The sequence below is a fragment of the Dendropsophus ebraccatus genome, chromosome 8 (genome assembly GCF_027789765.1).
Source record: "Dendropsophus ebraccatus isolate aDenEbr1 chromosome 8, aDenEbr1.pat, whole genome shotgun sequence".
In the NCBI taxonomy this organism is placed as follows: Eukaryota; Metazoa; Chordata; class Amphibia; order Anura; family Hylidae; genus Dendropsophus; species Dendropsophus ebraccatus.
This window is the reverse complement of record NC_091461.1, coordinates 9,357,835-9,376,976: the sequence shown is the minus strand read 5'-3', so window position 1 is coordinate 9,376,976 and position 19,142 is coordinate 9,357,835. Positions and strand designations below refer to the sequence as shown.

Sequence of the window (19,142 nt, the reverse complement as noted above, 5' to 3'; positions counted from 1 at the left end):
TGGGTTTCGGTAGAAGGTAAGGTAGCAGTCCTCCCCCACCTCCCAAATTTGCAAGAAAAAAAAAATTGCACAAAATTTTGTAAGCTGCCCATAAGCATAAAGAATACTGGAAAGGTTGCGCTATCTACACTCTGCTACATCACTTGTCCCTGTCCAGTATAAGGCAACAGCTATGGATACTGACATCACGTATCACCCCCTACTCATGATTGGGGGGTAGGGTTAGAGACCATAGACTGTAGGACCTTCAGATGTCACTTACATATGGCCGCCGACAAAGCCCACGAGGTCACATGATGCTGAAAACGCTGATGTGTATAACAGTCGAGAAGCTACACGTCCCGCCAACAACCTTTTCATACTCTGCTGCATTGTGCGTTGCATAATGAGAGCTCCTGCACCTCCGTTTGCAGTCAGGGAATAAAAAATTGTTGAGAGGATCGATGTCATACCGACATGATCTACCAGCCGGGAAGATCTCACAGACTACTGACTAATCTAATACACTGTAACAAGCCTTCAGCTGTGGTCAGGGAACGTTTTCCCTCCAAGCATCTAGCTTCGCTTTGGCTGTCCAGGCATGATGGGAATTGTAGTTTTGCAACAGCCAAAGGACAGAAGGTTCATCATCCCTGCTCAGGAATTGGAATGTTATCGTTCACAGACAGCAAGCAGAGGTCTGGGATAAAATTAAAGCATGAAATCTATGAGAAGCTTTCAGTACATTTCATTATACAGTGATTAACCTTCATTTACACAAAGTACTAAGCTGTTTTAAGGGGAAATAAACTCAAAAAGGGCACTCAGTCCTGCCAAACCTTTAAGGGGGGGAGCGGAGCAGGAGACAGGTGAAGCCTTCTGCTCCCCGGTGCTCACCAGTAATCATTGGTATCATACAAGGTCATATAGCTGCACAGTATAGCTGATAATAAGGGGTTGTGGGGGGTCTGTATCAGGCCCCTGGCTTCTTTGGTATGAATATAGCCGCGGGTAGGGCACATGATCTGCGGCTCTATTCATTCCTATGGAGCTGGAAGAGTGCTTACTCAGCTCTCTCTGGCGGCTCCATAGGAATGAACAGAGCCGCAGATCATGTGCCCTACCCGCGGCTATAAAAAGGAAACCAGGGGCCTGATACAGAGATTGGCAGGGGGTACGTACAGAGGTCGGACCCCCCCCCCCCCCCCCCCCCCCCCCCCGCAATCTCTTACTTCACCCCTTTCCTGTGGATAGGGGATAAATTAATTTTGGGTGGACAACCATTTTTAGGAATGAGGATCTTATAGTGAACTTATAGTAATGTAGATCTCTAAATGTGTAAATAACGGCTAGTCACCTTAGTCAAACAAGCAGTGAGCCAGCCTTAAAGGGGTACTCCGGAGAAGAAGAAAAAAAAATGTTTCAAATCAGCAGGTGTCATAAAATTATACAGGTTTGTAAATTAATTCTATTAAAAAAAACTGATGTCAACCTTTCCTGCTCTGGGCAGTCCCTGACATGGACAGAGATGGCAGCAGAGAGCACTGTGTCAGACTGCAGATAATACACCACTTCCTGCAGGACATACAGCAGCTGATAAGTAGTGGAAGACTGGAGATTTTTAAATAGAAGTAAATTACACATTTCCAGCTGGTTGATTTGAAAATATTTTTTTCCCCCTCAAGAATATCCCCGTAAAGAATACTCAGCAGCAGCTCCCCCTGCTGGTGAAAGGCAAATATAAGATATCCTGTGAGAATCACTATGAGCAGAGATCCCACTTAACCAGGACACTGCAGGCTTGCCAGGTGACTGATAGGGTAAGCTGCCTGTCCATCTCTACGAGTCCCTCAAAACGTGCTGGAGAAGGTCACATCACCATCATGTGAATATGCATTAAAATTTTTTACAAAATTAAAACACCTGGGGGTAGGAACCCCAAGAGGACGCTATGAGGGTGCACTTATAGTCTGAAGACACAGCATGGTCATGGAAGAGGTAGGTTACATTGATGAATGGGTCTGTAACTGCAGCTAGTGAGGTTCCCCTTCTATGATAACTAGTAATACCAGGAGAGGAAGGGCCAAATCCGGGGGGCTTCTTTTTGCTATCTTGTCTTCTTCTCGTCATCTGACTGGTCGGAGCCGGTGTCGGACACATGCTTCACCACACATCTTCTGGGGAACCAGCCCCTGACTCGGGTTCCATCTGGAGAATGATAGATAGGTAACAGGTAGGGGGTAGGCGACAGTATATGAGCACAGTCACCAGCTCTACAGGCAGTACTGGGCAGAATGGAGTCAGCTGGGAACTACGCTTGGGACCCTATTACACAGAGTGATAACGATTATCACTCAGTGTAATAGAGAGAATAATCAGCCTATAAAACAATCATCGGCTGATCGTTTCTTCTGGTCAGGACCTAAAATCATTGGGCGCGCATCACTCCGTGTAACAGCTCCGTGTAACAGCAATGCACGGCCAATGACTGATGATTGTGGTATAAAATAATAAAAGTATTTACTTACCTTACCACGTTTCCCCAGTGTCGTCTGGGGCCATCTGTAGTCTCTGCCTTCTGTTCTGGTCTCCTGTTCCTGCACTGACAGAACACTCAGCCAATCACTGGCCGACATGACCACAGCAGTGATTGGCTGAGCGGCCTGTCAGTGCAGGAACAGGAGACCAGAACAGAAGAGAGCAGAAGACAGAGCTACAGCTGCAGAGAGCGGGAAAGGCCTCAGAGGACACCGGGGAAGGTGGTAAGGTAAGTAAATACTTTATTATTTTACACTAAAGGCAAGGGCTGCACGGACATCGCTAACAATATTATATATATATATATATATATATATCCATTGCTGTCCTAGTCGGCCTGTGTAATTGCTCAGTCGCGCTACACTTTAGAATCAGACCATGTAATAGGACCCTGAAGTGCAGAAAACCTATAGGATCTGAGCCCAAACACGTACATGACCTGAACACAGTCACAGGCGGTTTACATTAGGGCCATTTAAAGGGGTAGTTCACAAAAAAATTCTTTCATATCAACTGGTGGCAGAAGGTGCCAGAGATTTGTAATTTACTTCTATTTAAAAATCTCCACTTTTCCAGTACCTATCAGCAGCTGTATGTCCTGCGGGAAGTGGTGTAGTCTCTCCAGTCTGACACAGTGCTCTCTGCTGCCACCTCTGTCCAGGTCAGGAACTGTCCAGAGCAGTAGCAAATCCCCATAGAAAACTTCTGCTCTCCAGACGGGAAAGAATACACCACTCCCTGCAGGACATACAGCAGCTGTTAATTCCTAGAAGAATGGAGAATTTTTTAATATAAGTAAATTATAAATCTCTGGCAACAGTTGATCAGAAAGAATTTTTTTGGTGAACAACCCCTTTAAGTCTATGGAACATATGCCTATATGACGAGCTGATATATGTCTGGATTCCATTTTCACAGGTTGCTGATGGACGCTGGACATAGTGTGAATGCAGCCCTAGCTAATATGCCAAAATACAATGGAAATCTTCCTTATCGCAGTGAATTTTATGTGCCTGGTAGGAACTCTATTTCTCCCCAATGTGCTGCTCTCAATAGGAGTATACAGCATGGTGAAAGGTATCAAAAGTACAACCCAAAGCAAGGGCTACAAATTCACCATGAAAATCATCAGCAATCCTACTATATGTGACCCTAACCGTACTGTGTACTATCCTAAGGTCTTCAGAACAATGCAGCCACCTACCTGGGGGGGGACCGCCCTCAAAGATCTTGTCTCCATACATCCAGTGCCTGTAAGATACAGAGCAGACATTTCTCTATGGGCCTCAGGCTCCTGTGATCAGGGTATACCTTGCAGGGCGGCTGGGGTACTTACTTCAGGCCTCGGGTAGCTAACACCAGATCTCCTTTTATGAGCTTCATCCGCGGCTCCTCGGTGCACGGTGTTGTGAAGAAGGTTCGGATACCTTTGGTAACAGGACAGCAGGCACCGCTAAAGTCCTCCACTGCTCTGTACCTCACCTGGATAGGGACAAGACCTACACTGTCATGCGAGCAAGTGAGACGGCTCCTCCAGACTCCCAAGGGCTCAAAGGGATTTACAAAGAAGACATCAACTTTAACCATTCTCCCCCAGCAATAACTAGGAACATATGCCCCCCCCCCCCCCATGACGGGCTGCAAAGCTTACAGATGACTACACATGCTGAGGGGATGAAGGGAGCACAATGGGGACCCATACATGAGACTATACAGGTAGCATGTTATTGCCTCAGCATTGTATAGCTAAGTCAGAGGAAGCGGGCTTTGACCCCGCAAAACAGGCTGTGGCCCACTCATTCAGCAGCACGGCTGATCGTTTTACCCTGTTCCAGTTCTCTTATTTTTGCATGAAATAAAAAGAAGATTCTCCAGAATGGTGAGTGCCACCCAAATAACCCAGACCTCATACAATCTACCTACCACTACTTGATACTCAGAGCTGGATGTACTTGACACCACAAAATATAGTATACAGCTGGTCTATACTCACACTGCGCACACGCTTGTCTGCCTTCTGCTTCAGCTGCTCCACCTGACAAGACAATAGACATAAGAAGACAATGCTCCGTACCTCCACCAATGGACACTATATTGTAGGTGACATACATCCCTTACACAACCCCTATGCTTTATACTCATATACTTATCTTACTCATACACCTATGTTTAGCCCATATATCGATCTTACCGTCAGCGTGTACCTATGACATCCTTCCCGGACCGGCCACTCTATTCCATCCCCCTCTGGTGAACCTGACCAGGTGAACACCTGTCGGAAGTTTCGCCACCTGCTGCCCAGATCATAGGGGAAGACGAATGTTTCACCCGTCTGATAATACTGAATCCGGTCTTTGGCCTAGAAGAAGAGGGGAAGTGATCTTTAGAGTTTTTAGGGGAGCAAAAATTTCCACATTGATGTAGGGAGTGTACCATGGCTGATACATACTGTGACACCACCAAAATATCAGCACTCGCACCCAAACCCTAGGGCTCACCCCACTCGCACCTGACCCATAGAGCTCCCCCACTGGCACCTGACTCCTAGCGCTTCCCCACTCGCACCTGACCTATTCGCTCCTCCACTGGCACCTGACCCCTAGTGCTCCCCCACTCGCACCTGACCCCTAGAGCTCCCCCCCACTCGCACTTGACCACTAGAGCTTCTCCCCCCCCACTCGCACCTGACCCCTAGCGCTCCACCACTTGCACCTGACCCCTAGAGCTCCCCCCCACTCGCACTTGACCACTAGAGCTTCTCCCCCCCACTTGCACCTGACCCCTAGCACTCCCCCACTCGCACCTGACCCCTAGCACTCCCCCACTCGCACCCGATCTAAATCCCCTCCTGTCCCATAGAAGTGTGATATTTAATCTGTGGTGGTGTTGCTCCTAAGCATGGTGGGAGCTGAACCTTTACCAGTCCCGCACGTTTCTACAACTGATATAGAGGGACATGTATCACATTATTGCATATACTATTGGACTAATATTGGTGGTTTAGCACAGAGCTGAAATAATGGATATCTATAGCGTCTTACAATCCAGCAAGGTATCCTTACAATTTGTCAGAACTGCTGCTTTGGAAGCAGCATTAACCATTTCATTCTCACAGACAACAGGGCCCCATGCACCAAAAACTTGCAAAACTTAAAGACCCCTCAGATGACTGCAGCCGCCAGCATTAACCAGATGTCATGGAGAAAGCAGACAGTAATGGCTTAACGACCCCCTCCCCCCTCCAAACTAGCGACAATGGTCCCGGTGTGTAAGCCATTGTTGAGGAGCGAGCAGTGTGTTAATATGACGGCAGCGGCAGGGGGACGTACCTTCTCTTCGATCCACGATTCAATGGAGGTTTTATTCCTCAGGATGACTTTCATCTTAAAAACACACAAGACATAATGCATCAGAATGACGGCGCCCGGCCAGCATCGCCATTTCATTTTTTTTTTTCTTCATATGACGGTACAATGAGTGTTTTGATCGGGCGTCAATCAGCGGGCCCTTCCACAATGCGCACCCTGGGTGGGCGTGATGCCTCCGGTGTGTGCGGGGGGCTGTGTGAGGGAAGAGCGTGATCTTCTCGGCGGGGGACCCTCTCTTTTGTATATCATTTAACTGGCTGAGTGAAATCAATTACTCTGTAATAAAGGCATCAAGGGCCGAGTACAAAAACAGCGTCTTTATATAATAAGGCTCACGGCGGCTGCGACGGGGCCCGGTGTAATGACATCTGAAGGGACCGGCTTTGTTCCCGCTATTGTGTGAACGGATTAAACAACATATGAGGAGAGATGGAAAGAAGAAGCATATTTAATAGCTATATAAGGTGACTGTGCGGAGCGGAATCGGGGGGCATCAAATGAAAGAAACCATGGATAATGTCACACTTTAAAGAGCGGCTCTAGGTGTATACAAATAATGCTTAAAGGGGTATTCCCATCTCAGACATACATGACATATCCACAGAAGGAGTCTATGTAGATTGTGGCTCCCACCTCTGTAGAATGGGGCCCCTGACCCCTTTGGACCCGTTCCGGCATATCGCTCCATGTAATAAAGACAGCGATTAGCAGAGAAGCCAATCGTTGACGTATTGTTGTTTTTCAGCAAGTTTAAAAATCATTGGCCGCCGACCTTGCTTCTCTACATGGGACAGATTCCCTTTAAAGGGGTAGTTCAGCAAAAAAAAAAAATTCTTTCAAATCATTTGGTGCAAAAAAGTGCAGTAATTTACTTCTATTAAAGGGGTTATCCAGCGCTACAAAAACATGGCCACTTTTCCCCCTACTGTTGTCTCCAGTCCAGGTGCAGTTTGCAATTAAGCTCCATTTACTTCAATGGAACCGAGTTTCAAAACCCCACCCAAACTGGAGACAACGGTAGGGGGAAAGTGGCCATGTTTTTGTAGCGCTGGATAACCCCTTTAAAAAATCTCCAGTCTTCCAGTACTTATCAGCTGCTTTATGCCCTGCAGGAAGTGGTGTATTCTCTCCAGTCTGACACAGTGCTCTCTGCTGCCACCTCTGTCCATGTCAGGAACTGTCCAGAGCAGCAGCAAATCCCCATAGAAAATCTCTCCTGCTCACCAGACTGGAGAGAATACGCCACTTCCTGCAGGACATACAGCAGCTGATTACTGTACTGGAAGACTGGAGATTTTTAAATACAAGTAAATTAAAAATCTCTGGCACTTTGTGACACCAGTTGGTATGAAAGAATTTTTTTTTTTTTTGCTAAACTACTCCTTTTAAGGCTAGGACCAGTAGAAATTTACTGCTCGGAATGAGATGTTGTAGTATATAATGTCTGCAGCATATTTCTGCTGCATGCTCGTCCACTTGTCATGAGATATAAATGGCTGCAGCATGTCTGGACGCAATGTGGCCACATCAATAGGTGCACTAGTAGGCTAATGTGTATCAGATAGCCAGATATGTTCATTCTGAATATCGTGGACATGCTAAACTTCAAAAGAGCAACTGGCTCCCCTGTCTACATAGATAACACAGGCATGATGGGCCGAACTGATGGTGGATGAGGATGAGGAGGTTGTAAGGAAAAGCTGTCAGCCAACAGCTACAGAAACTGAATGGCAGATTAACAGGGCATTCTCATTGGAGAGATCAATTCACAATAAACGATACCCAGAACGCAGTGAAAATTGTAGCTCTGAATGAATGGAGCAGACCTCGCATATGCAGCCATAGCAAAATTCATTCTTTATGGGACGATGCTGATGGCTGCAATCTCACTGTGTTCTGAGGATCCAACCCCCACTAACCCGAAAGTTTTCTGTGGATAGGGGATAACCTGCTGAAATAGAAATAACCCTATAAGGGTCGTGGCAGATGGTCAATGTCCTCTCAATAGCTAAAAATACACAAATCCTATTATAAAAGGGGAACTATAAAGCAGGTTAGACGACTCTAAGCTGCTGATACGTCCCCACTGCACAGGAGGCGGTGAGGATTAAGGTATGTCTCTTACCTTCCTCCTCGGTACCATTTCGGCGCAGTTAGTAGTTTGCTCCACAGTCCGGTATGACTGTTACTAGCACTGTCCTCCTCCATAGCACCGATCCACGCCTGGCCATCCTGCTCCATTGATTATAATTCGAGAGGGGCGGGCCAGCCAAGGGAATATGGGCTCTATGGGGGGAGGCAGTGCTAGTAACAGTCATACTAGAGCGTGGAGCAAACTACTAACTGCACCAAAACGGCACAGAGTAGGAAGGTAAGAGACATACCGTCATCCTCACCTCCTCCTGTCCTGTTGAAGACAATGGGTTTGCCCTACTTTGCTTTTATGTTTAGGTACCAATGACAAGTAACATGTGGCTTATCCCGTATGTCAGTATGACCTGCAACGCACCTGAATACAGAAAAGCATCCCGACTGCAATGGTCGTCCCAAGGGCCAATCCTAAGGCAAACAGGGTAACTGCAAAGGCCGAAATACCAAAGGGGATGATGGGAGCCGGCTCCCGCCGTGTCATGCCCATGTCGATCTTTACAGAATTCCACCCAAAAGAGATCTGAAGGGAAGAGAAGAGGAAAATTTCAAAGTCTCTACCACAATTTATCCCTTTAAAGCAGTAGTTCACCAACCATGTTTTTCTTTTAAATTAACTGGTGCCAAAAAATTCCAGACGTGTAATTTACTTCTATTAAAAAATGTAAGCCCTCCAGTACTTATCAGCTGGTGTATGTCCTACATGAAGTGTTGCATTCTCTCCTGTCTGACACAGTGCTCTCTGTCACCACCTCTGTCCTCTAGAGCAGGAGAGGTTTTCTATGGAGATTTTCTACTGCTCTGGACAGTTTCTGACATGAACAGAGGTGGCAGCAGAGAGCACTGTGTCAGACTGGAAAGAATACACCACTTCCTGCAGACATACAGCAGCTGATAAGTACTGGAAGACTAGAGAATTTTTAATTGAAGAAAATTAAAAATGTCTTGCACAAGTAGATCTGAAAGAAAAGAAAATACTGAACTACGCCTTTAAGGATCAGCCAACTTAAAGGGCAATTTCAGCTTTCACAGACTGAGTAATGCATCTCCTAAAGCTTTGGCTGTCCAGGCATAATGGGGATTGTAGTTTTGCAACAGCTGGAGGGCTGCCAGTTTGATACCCCTGCTGTAGATGATATAGAGAACTGACTAACCCTATTGTACAGTTGTGTGTACATTGTCATGACGAAGATGTAGGAGGCATGCATGCAGCCGAGAGGCGCCAGCAGCAGGAACAGCGTGAAGGAGGCGTGATTGCGGTGGCCGCAGCAGTTGTTGATCCACGGACAGTGGTGATCCATCTTCATCACACATCTGACAAACAAGAAATCAATGGTTTACTTGTAAGAGTGCTCATGTGTCCCCGGGTCCTGCCGCCTCCCTTATTCTCCTACCTGTTACACTTGCGGCAATGGTGGGAGCGCGGCACCTTAAACCCCTCGCACACCTGGCAATACTGAAGGAACTTGCGGTCCTGGGGGTTCTCCTTCAGATACATTAAACAGACACAGGTGGTAAAAATTTGTATATAGAAAGAAATAGCGAACTTCAGAAGGCATCACATAGCGGGCTAAAAACAGTCATCCCCGAAGGATGGTTCTCCAGCTGGCAGGGCATGCTGGGAGTATTGGTACAGCAGCTGCTGGAAATACAAAACTTGGGGGGGGGGGGTCACTGGCTTAAAGGAGTATTGATCAGTTGGGGCCAGGGGTGCTGAGACCCCCATAGATTACTAAAACAAGGCCTTTCTCTCCCTTTGTATAAGCATCTCCAAACTGTGGTTTTCCAGCTCCTGAACTATAACTCCCAACATCCCCTGATAATCACAGCACATCTCCCCAAGGGGTTAAAGGGGTACTCCAGAGAAAATAAATGTTTTTAAATCAACTGGTGTCAGAAAGTGCCAGAGATCTGTAAATTATTTGTAAACTAAATTAAGTTGTGTATCCTCTCCAGTCTGACACAGTGGTCTCTGCTGCCACCTCTGTCCATGTCAGGAACTGTCCATAGCAGTAGTAAATCCCCATAGAAAACCTCTCCTGCTCTGGACAGTTCCTGACATGGACAGAGGCGGCAGCAGAGAGCACTATGTAAGACTGGAGCGAATACACCAATTGCTGCAGGACATACAGCAGCTGATAACTACTGGAAGACTGGAGATTTTAAAATAGAAGTAAATTACTAATCTATAACTTTCTGATACCAGTTGATTTAAAAACAAAATTGCCAGAGTACCCCTTTAAATAAACACAAGAGTTTTCCATCGCAATTTTTCATTGAGGAACTTTCCAGACTCCATAGTGCCACAACAAGTACTGAGGTGTTCACAATATGGTGCAGAGGAGAAGCTATAGGGAGTGCAGGGGTAGCAGTCACACTCATGTCCTGGTTCCTGAGGGTCCCATCTGCCGAATAAGAAGACCCCAGTAGTATATTGAGTCCATGGCAGATGGGGGTTCCATTACAGGTCTTGCTTTGTGGCCCATATACATGTCTGCTGCCAGAGAAGAAGACAGCAGCCATGTTTGATTGACAAGCATGTGGGTGCAGAGGACAGAACCTACAGGATCTACAGTGACATCTATCTGAGCTGCTGACCAGATGACAGTGGAGTGTGGTTGACAGCCTCTAAAGTCAGCAACTTCTTACCGGTTTCCATCCCAGAGGAACAAACCCGGGGCCGATAAACATTGCATTGAAGTAATTGTACAGAATCATAACAGTCCAGTTAATGAGTGCAAGAAAATTACAGCTGGCCCCCAGAGACTCCAGGGGCCAATACCACAGGATGGAGTCCAAGATAGCCACAATGGAGCAGATTATAATAACCCCGAGGGCGATGAGCGGCCCCCAGTGACACAGTCTCCTCAGCTCCCGCAAGTTCTCAAAACTGATAAATGAGTCCAGCTTAGCCATCGTGTCCTGAGGTAAAAGCGTCTACTCCGAGAAATGCCGCCTGCTGCCTGCCGCCCTTAGATCACCGTGCTGCGCTCCCATACCGTCACCAGCGAGCATCCACCTGTAAGAAAAGAGAGAAGAAGTATAAGCCATGCTGTATTATACTCCAGAGCTGCACTCACTATTCTGCTGGTGGGGTCACTGTGTACATTACATTACTGATCCTGAGTTAAATCCTGTATTATACTCCAGAGAATCACTCACTATTCTGCTGGTGGGGTCACTGTGTACATACATTACATCCTGTATACATACATTACTTACCCTGCTCTCTCTATAGCTATATATAATCACAGTAATATACTATGGGCTCCCCCCTCGGTTATGTCAGCAGTGTTCAGTCAGCAGGAAGTGTTAGTCACAGGACGGTGTGAGGAGTCTGCTCTGTCCTCCCTTGTGACCTTCCTCATCACACTTCCAATAGACATTGGCCATGGGGAAATGATCTCCACATATCATTACATGTATTTTCCTTAACAATCATTAAACTGCTTCTCCCAAGTTCTTCTCTGCAGAGCTCAAGTGAAAGACCCCCGAGCAGGATTTCCCTATTCCCTTGGCAGTGTCCCCACCCTATTAATAAGTACCTGAAGTTTTATGACTGAAGATGAAACGCACAGAAGATAGGGACCGTGGGTGGCGGGGTCACCAAGGGACCGTGGGTGGCGGAGTCAGCAGTTACATGTACAGCACATACATGTGATCCAGGACTGTGCACCATCTGGACGTTGATTTTTTTTTCGGGCTGGTTGTGATCTCTCTAATGAATCAATTTTTTTTTTCTTGCAGAACTTTATTGCACACTACAGTGATGTCATCACTCTGGTTTTCAGCGCAGTAAAATAAACCTTAGAGTGCCGCGTCCTGACATTAAACGGTAATAACAGTGGGAGAAAGGCGCGGTGGACAGGTTACAAGCTCCCACCCCGGCTCCAGGGAGAGGAGGAAACAGCAATGGCTGCACAACAGGAGGAGAAACAGAGGCCTACAGGTGCCTGGACAGACCCACCAGCACACAGAGCAGTGTATGGCTGACAGCGATTACTCCTGATCCACCTCACACACACACCCAGCTAGACAAGGAGGCGTGTGGGTGTAGCAGTGACAGAGGCAATAAAAAGACTCCTCTGCCACCTTCAGACACGTCTGTCCTCCACCCTCTCCCCTCCTTATACCTCTATACTCCACCAAACTCTTCTGCCCCTCTCCAGACACCTCTATGCTCCACCAGACTCCTCTGCCCTCCCCCCCTGTACAGCAATACAGTGACACATCTCCTTCTCCCATCCACAGATTTTAGGACTCTGTATATATATATATATATATATATATATATATATATATATATATATATATATATATATATACACAGAGAGAGAGAGAGAGAGAGAGAGAGAGAGAGAGAGAGAGAGAGAGAGAGTATGTATAGAGATTATATTATACATCTGCCCTCTCCTATAATAGACCACAAATCGGCTTGTCCACAGCCACAATATTCACCTAAAAACTTCTGATATTAAACAAAAGAACAGTTTTAACATGGAGTCAAGAGTATGTATGACACAGGCTGTATACACTGCCATATATATATATATATATATATATATATATATATATATATATATGGGAAACAAGTAATACCAATCTGTTGCACAGAAATCTGTAGACTCTATATATCCTATTGCTCTACCCCATCACCTGACCGTACCCCTCTACTATGTACGGTACCCAGAGGAACATGGATGAATAATATACCTAAAGGGGGCACACCTGTCCCCATTGCTGTGGGTCAGGAGGTTACACTGTCCTCATTCCTCAGCACAGGAGCGGCGCTCACCAGCAGTACAACTGTTTGCATTGTTTGTTGTAACTACATCTCGTCTCCTGTGTCTTGAATCTTGAAGGTGAAATGCGAATGGTTACTGAGAGACAATAGGACACAGGGCAGTATGAAGCCCGGAGCGCATGAATACAGTATAACCTCCTGACATGTCTATGCGCCATTATAGGGACACGCGCTGCCCTGTTATATGACTGTATGGAGATGGCAGTAAGTGACGTCTTATAGGAAGATCCCTCTAATAAAGGTGATGCTAGCTTGTATATGAATGTAATGTATTTATATAAGACCCCCCCCCCCCCCCCCATCTCCTGAATAGTGAGGACCCTTCTCCTGACACTACTCCGCTCAGTCTCCTGGGAAACCTGCAGCAGTCTGGCAGACCTCAAAGCCGCCGCATGAGCCGTCACCCCAGCCCCTAGAGGTCAGCAGGAATCACTGAGTGACTGGAGAGAGGGGTGACCTCTAAGAGACAGTCTCCAGCCAATGCAGGACTACAACTCCCATCATGCCTTTAGTCGTCAGGTCCTGGTGGGAGTTGTAGTTTTGCACCAGCTGGAGGGGCACTGGGCTGAGGCAGAGACTACAGCAACTAACAGCCTCAGCTCTACAATGGAGGTCACCGTATAGAGGGGATGGATACAGAAAGGAGCCCACCATGACACGGCCCCCTCCCCCGCCTCATACACACAGCCCCCTGCCGCCGTACCTCACTGCATCCCGCGGGTGACATCCCCGTCCTCCACTCAGCTCCCCGGCTCGCAGAATGGACACCAGACACACTTCCGGGTTGTGTCTCCTCTAATGACGCCCCGCCCGAAACAGAGCAGCAACAACTCCAGTCCTGCACTGATTGGTTCCGCCAGCAGCCTGTCCCCTCCTCTTACCCGCCCCCAGCCTGTCACTATCAGTGTGAAGGGGACCTGGATGGCTTAGTCACATCTGTCATCCACTGATCCCCCCATAATAGTGACAGCCACAGACCCCCCCATAACAGTGTCATCTACACATCCCCCCATAACAGTGTCACCTACACATCCCCCCATAACAGTGTCATCTACACATCCCCCATAACAGTGTCATCTACACATCCCCCATAACAGTGTCATCTACACATCCCCCATAACAGTGTCATCTACACATCCCCCATAACAGTGACATCTACACATCCCCCATAACAGTGTAATCTACACATCCCCCATAACAGTGTCATCTACACATCCCCCATAACAGTGTCATCTACACATCCCCCATAACACATCTACACATCCCCCATAACAGTGTCACCTACACATCCCCCTTAACAGTGTCATCTACACATCCCCCATAACAGTGTCATCTACACATCCCCCATAACACATATACACATCCCCCATAACACATCTACACATCCCCCATAATAGTAACAGCCACAGACCCCCCATAACAGTGTCATCCACAGATCCCCCCATAATAGTAACAGCCACAGACCCCCCCATAACAGTGTCATCCACAGATCCCCCATAATAGTAAAAGCCACAGACCCCCCATAACAGTGTCATGTACACATCCCCCATAACAGTGTCACCTACACATCCCCCATAACAGTGTCATCTACACATCCCCCATAACACATCTACACATCCCCCATAACAGTGTCATCTACACATCCCCCATAACAGTGTCATCCACAGATCCCCCCATAATAGTAACAGCCACAGACCCCCCATAACAGTGTCATGTACACATCCCCCATAACAGTGTCACCTACACATCCCCCATAACAGTGTCATCTACACATCCCCATAACACATCTACACATCCCCATAACACATCTACACATCCCCCATAACAGTGTCATCTACACATCCCCCATAACAGTGTCATCCACAGATCCCCCCATAATAGTAACAGCCACAGACCCCCCCATAACAGTGTCATCCACAGATCCCCCATAATAGTAACAGCCACAGACCCCCCATAACAGTGTCATGTACACATCCCCCATAACAGTGTCACCTACACATCCCCATAACACATATACACATCCCCCATAACAGTGTCACCTACACATCCCCCATAACAGTGTCATCCACAGATCCCCCCATAATAGTAACAGCCACAGACCCCCCCATAACAGTGTCATCCACAGATCCCCCATAATAGTAACAGCCACAGACCCCCCATAACAGTGTCACCTACACATCCCCCATAACAGTGTCATCTACACATCCCCCATAACAGTGTCATCTACACATCCCCCATAACAGTGTCACCTACACATCCCCCATAACACATCTACACATCCCCCATAACAGTGTCACCTACACCCCTCATAGCACATCTATACATGCCCCATAACAGTGTCATCTACACATCCCCCATAACAGTGTCATCTACACATCCCCCATAACAGTGTCATCCACAGATCCCCCCATAATAGTAACAGCCACAGACCTCCATAACAGTGTCATGTACACATCCCCCATAACAGTGTCGCCTACACATCCCCCATAACAGTGTCATCTACACATCCCCCATAACAGTGTCACCTACACATCCCCCATAACAGTGTCATCTACACATCCCCCATAACAGTGTCATCTACACATCCCCCATAACAGTGCCATCTACACCCCCCCATAACAGTGTCACCTACACATCCCCCATAACAGTGTCATTCACACCACCCCCATAACACGTCTACACATCCCCCATAACACATCTACACATCCCCCATAACACATCTACACATCCCCCATAACAGTGTCATCTACAGATCCCCCATAACAGTGTCATCTACAGATTCCCCATAACAGTGTCATCTACACATCCCCCATAACAGTGTCATCTACACATCCCCCATAACAGTGTCACCTACACCCCTCATAACACATCTACACATCCCCCATAACAGTGTCATCAACACATCCCCCATAACAGTGTCATCTACACACACCCCATAACACATCTACACATCCCCCATAACAGTGTCATCTACACATCCCCCATAACAGTATCATCTACACATCCCCCATAACATTGTCATCTACACATCCCCCATAACAGTGTCACCTACACATCCCCCATAACAGTGTCATCTACACATCCCCCATAACAGTGTCACCTACACACCCCCCATAACAGTGTCATCCACAGATCCCCCATAATAGTAACAGCCACAGACCCCCCCATAACAGTGTCATCTACACATCCCCCATAACAGTGTCATCCACAGATTCCCAATAACAGATCTACACATCCCCCATAACAGTGTCATCTACACCCTCCCCCATAACAGTGTCATTTACACATCCCCCATAACACATCTACACATCCCCCATAACAGTGTCACCTACACATCCCCCATAACAGTGTCATCTACACATCCCCCATAACAGTGTCATCTACAGATCCTCCATAACAGTGTCATCTACACATCCCCCATAACAGTGTCATCTACACATCCCCCATAACAGTGTCATCTACACCACCCCCCATAACACATCTACACACACCCCATAACAGTGTCATCTACACATCCCCCCCATAACACATCTTCACATCCCCCATAACACATCTACACATCCCCCATAACAGTGTCATCTACACATCCCCCATAACACATCTACACATCCCCCATAACAGTGTCATCTACGTATCCACCATAACAGTGTCATCTACACATCCCCCATATACATCTACAAATCCCCCATAACAGTGTCATCTACACATCCCCCATAACAATGTCACCTACACATCCCCCATAACAGTGTTAATTACACATCCCCCATAACAATGTCATCTACAGATCCCCCATAACAGTGTCACATACACATCCCCCATAACAGTGTCATCTACACAACCCCCATAACAGTGTCATCTACACATCCCCTATAACAGTGTCATCTACACATCCCCTATAACAGTGTCATCTACACATCTGCCATAACAGTGTCATCTACACATCCCCCATAACACATCTACACATCCCCATAACAGTGTCATCTACACATCCCCCATAACAGTATCATCTACACATCTGCCATAACAGTGTCATCTACACATCCCCCATAACACATCTACACATCCCCCATAACAGTGTCACCTACACATCCCCCATAACACATCTACACATCCCCCATAACACATCTACACATCCCCCATAACAGTGTCACCTACACATCCCCATAACAGTGTCATCTACACATCCCCCATAACAGTATCATCTACACATCTGCCATAACAGTGTCACCTACACATCCCCCATAACACATCTACACATCCCCCATAACAGTGTCACCTACACATCCCCCATAACAGTGTCATCTACACATCCCCCATAACACATCTACACATCCCCCATAACAGTGTCATCTACACATCCCCCATAACTTATCTACACATCCCCCATAACAGTGTCATATACACATCCCCCATAACAGTGTCATCTACACATCCCCTATAACATTGTCATCTACAGATCCCCCATAACAGTGTCACCTACACATCCCCCATAACAGTTTCACCTACACATCCCCCATAACAGTGTCATCTACATATCCCCATAACACATATACACATCCCCCATAACAGTGTCATCTACACATCCCCCATAACAGTGTCACCTACACATCCCCCATAACACATCTACACATCCCCCATATACATCTACACATCCCCCATAACAGTGTCATCTACACATCCCCCATAACAGTGTCATCTACACATCCCCCATAACAATGTCATCTACACATCCCCCATAACAGTGTCATCTACACATCCTCCATAGGTGTCATCTACACATCCTCCATAACACATCTACACATCCCCCATAACACATCTACACACACCCCATAACAGTGTCATCTACACATCCCCCATAACAGTGTCATCTACACATCCCCCCATAACACATCTACACATCCCCCATAACAGTGTCATCTACACATCCCCCCATAACACATCTACACATCCCCCATAACAGTGTCATCTACACATCCCCCCATAACACATCTACACATCCCCCATAACACATCTACACATCCCCCATAACAGTGTCATCTACACATCCCCCATAACAGTGTCTTGACTTGTAACTATTTTGGAGACTTCTCACTATCTTAGAGGTCTTTCATTCTGGGGGTGCTCAGTTATTATTGGGGTACACTGGCTATCATAAGGCTTTCTGATTGGTCACTGTCCTGAGAGGCACATGCTAACATTATGAGGACTCTATGGTCAGTATCTGATTGGCTGACAATCACTGGGGGCGTGTTATTCTGAAATGGTTATAGTAAGTTCTTTCTGTATGGACTAGAGCAACCAATCAGATCACAGCTTTCACTTTTCTACCCAAGGTTGAGCTATTAAAGATGAGACGTGATTGGATGCTACTGAGAGCGGCCACGCCCCCTACACTGACAGCTCTCGGCCGCACACATTACTTATGGGAGATCTGTGCGGGGGCGGGGCTGACAATACGAATGTGACGTCACTCCCTGACTGCTGCTAGTAGCAAGACAGCTGCCGGTTGCTAAGGAAGAGCGGGTTACTAAGGGCGCCGGGGAGCCCTGAGTGAGCGGACCGGCGGAAGTGATTGAAGAGGAGACTTCCGGTTGTCACTCTGCTCTTTGCTGCCTGGATAAACATGTCTGCCGAGTTTCAGGGCTATGAGCAGGACTATGGAGTCCTCACAGCCGAGATCACTAACAGGATCGGGAAGATCCCAAAGCTGTCAGCAGGTAAGAGCGACCGGGAGACCCCAGCCGGCAAAGGGAGACTAGGGGGGGGGGAATCTGTGAGAGTATGTGGGGGGGGACTGTGTGTATGTGGGGGGGGGGACTGTGTGTATGTGGGGGGGGACTGTGTGTATGTGGGGGGGGGGACTGTGTGTATGTGGGGGGGGGACTGTGTGTATGTGTGGGGGGGGGACTGTGTGTATGTGGGGGGGGGGGGACTGTGTGTATGTGTGGGGGGGACTGTGTGTATGTGGGGGGGGGGGGGGGACTGTGTGTATGTGTGGGGGGGACTGTGTGTATGTGTGGGGGGGGGGGCTGTGTGTATGTGTGGGGGGGGGGGGGACTGTGTGTATGTGGGGGGGGGGGGACTGTGTGTATGTGTGGGGGGGACTGTGTGTATGTGTGGGGGGGGACTGTGTGTATGTGGGGGGGGACTGTGTGTATGTGGGGGGGGACTGTGTGTATGTGGGGGGGGCTGTGTGTATGTGTGGGGGGGGGGCTGTGAGAGTATGTGGGGGGGGGACTGTGTGTATGTGGGGGGGGGACTGTGTGTATGTGGGGGGGACTGTGTGTATGTGGGGGGGACTGTGT

At 47.6% G+C, this 19,142-nt stretch overlaps 2 protein-coding genes across 3 annotated transcripts in view; one reads left to right on the top strand and one right to left on the bottom strand.

Annotated features, from left to right (window-relative positions):
• Window positions 1–1,187: 1,187 nt before the first annotated feature.
• ZDHHC6 (zinc finger DHHC-type palmitoyltransferase 6) lies at window positions 1,188–13,645 on the bottom strand. Its single transcript, XM_069979781.1, has 11 exons — window positions 13,541–13,645; window positions 10,683–11,052; window positions 9,428–9,519; window positions 9,188–9,347; window positions 8,395–8,556; window positions 5,847–5,900; window positions 4,709–4,876; window positions 4,511–4,552; window positions 3,854–3,999; window positions 3,722–3,768; window positions 1,188–2,187 (listed from the first exon to the last, which is right to left on the bottom strand). The coding sequence occupies exons 2-11, from the start codon at window positions 10,947–10,949 to the stop codon at window positions 2,087–2,089; spliced, it is 1,239 nt and encodes a 412-aa protein (XP_069835882.1). The 5' UTR covers window positions 10,950–11,052; window positions 13,541–13,645; the 3' UTR covers window positions 1,188–2,086.
• A 4,681-nt stretch (window positions 13,646–18,326) lies between these two features.
• The window catches only part of VTI1A (vesicle transport through interaction with t-SNAREs 1A), a 286,946-nt gene continuing 286,130 nt past the window's right edge, over window positions 18,327–19,142 (top strand). For both annotated transcript variants that reach the window (XM_069979779.1, XM_069979780.1), the window contains exon 1: window positions 18,327–18,554. In XM_069979779.1, coding sequence (XP_069835880.1) covers window positions 18,461–18,554 — 94 coding nt within the window. In that variant the 5' untranslated portion in view covers window positions 18,327–18,460. The remainder of the gene's footprint in view (window positions 18,555–19,142) is intronic.

Bases quoted from the DNA above. Each gene is read 5' to 3' on its own strand.
- ZDHHC6 (XM_069979781.1), bottom strand. From the start codon at position 10,949: ATGGCTAAGCTGGACTCATTTATCAGTTTTGAGAACTTGCGGGAGCTG. The intron at 4,553-4,708 runs GTAAGATCGATA...TTGTCTTGTCAG, and splicing joins GTCATAGGTACACGCTGACG to GTGGAGCAGCTGAAGCAGAA. The intron at 3,769-3,853 runs GTAAGTACCCCA...TGTATCTTACAG, and splicing joins TTAGCTACCCGAGGCCTGAA to GCACTGGATGTATGGAGACA.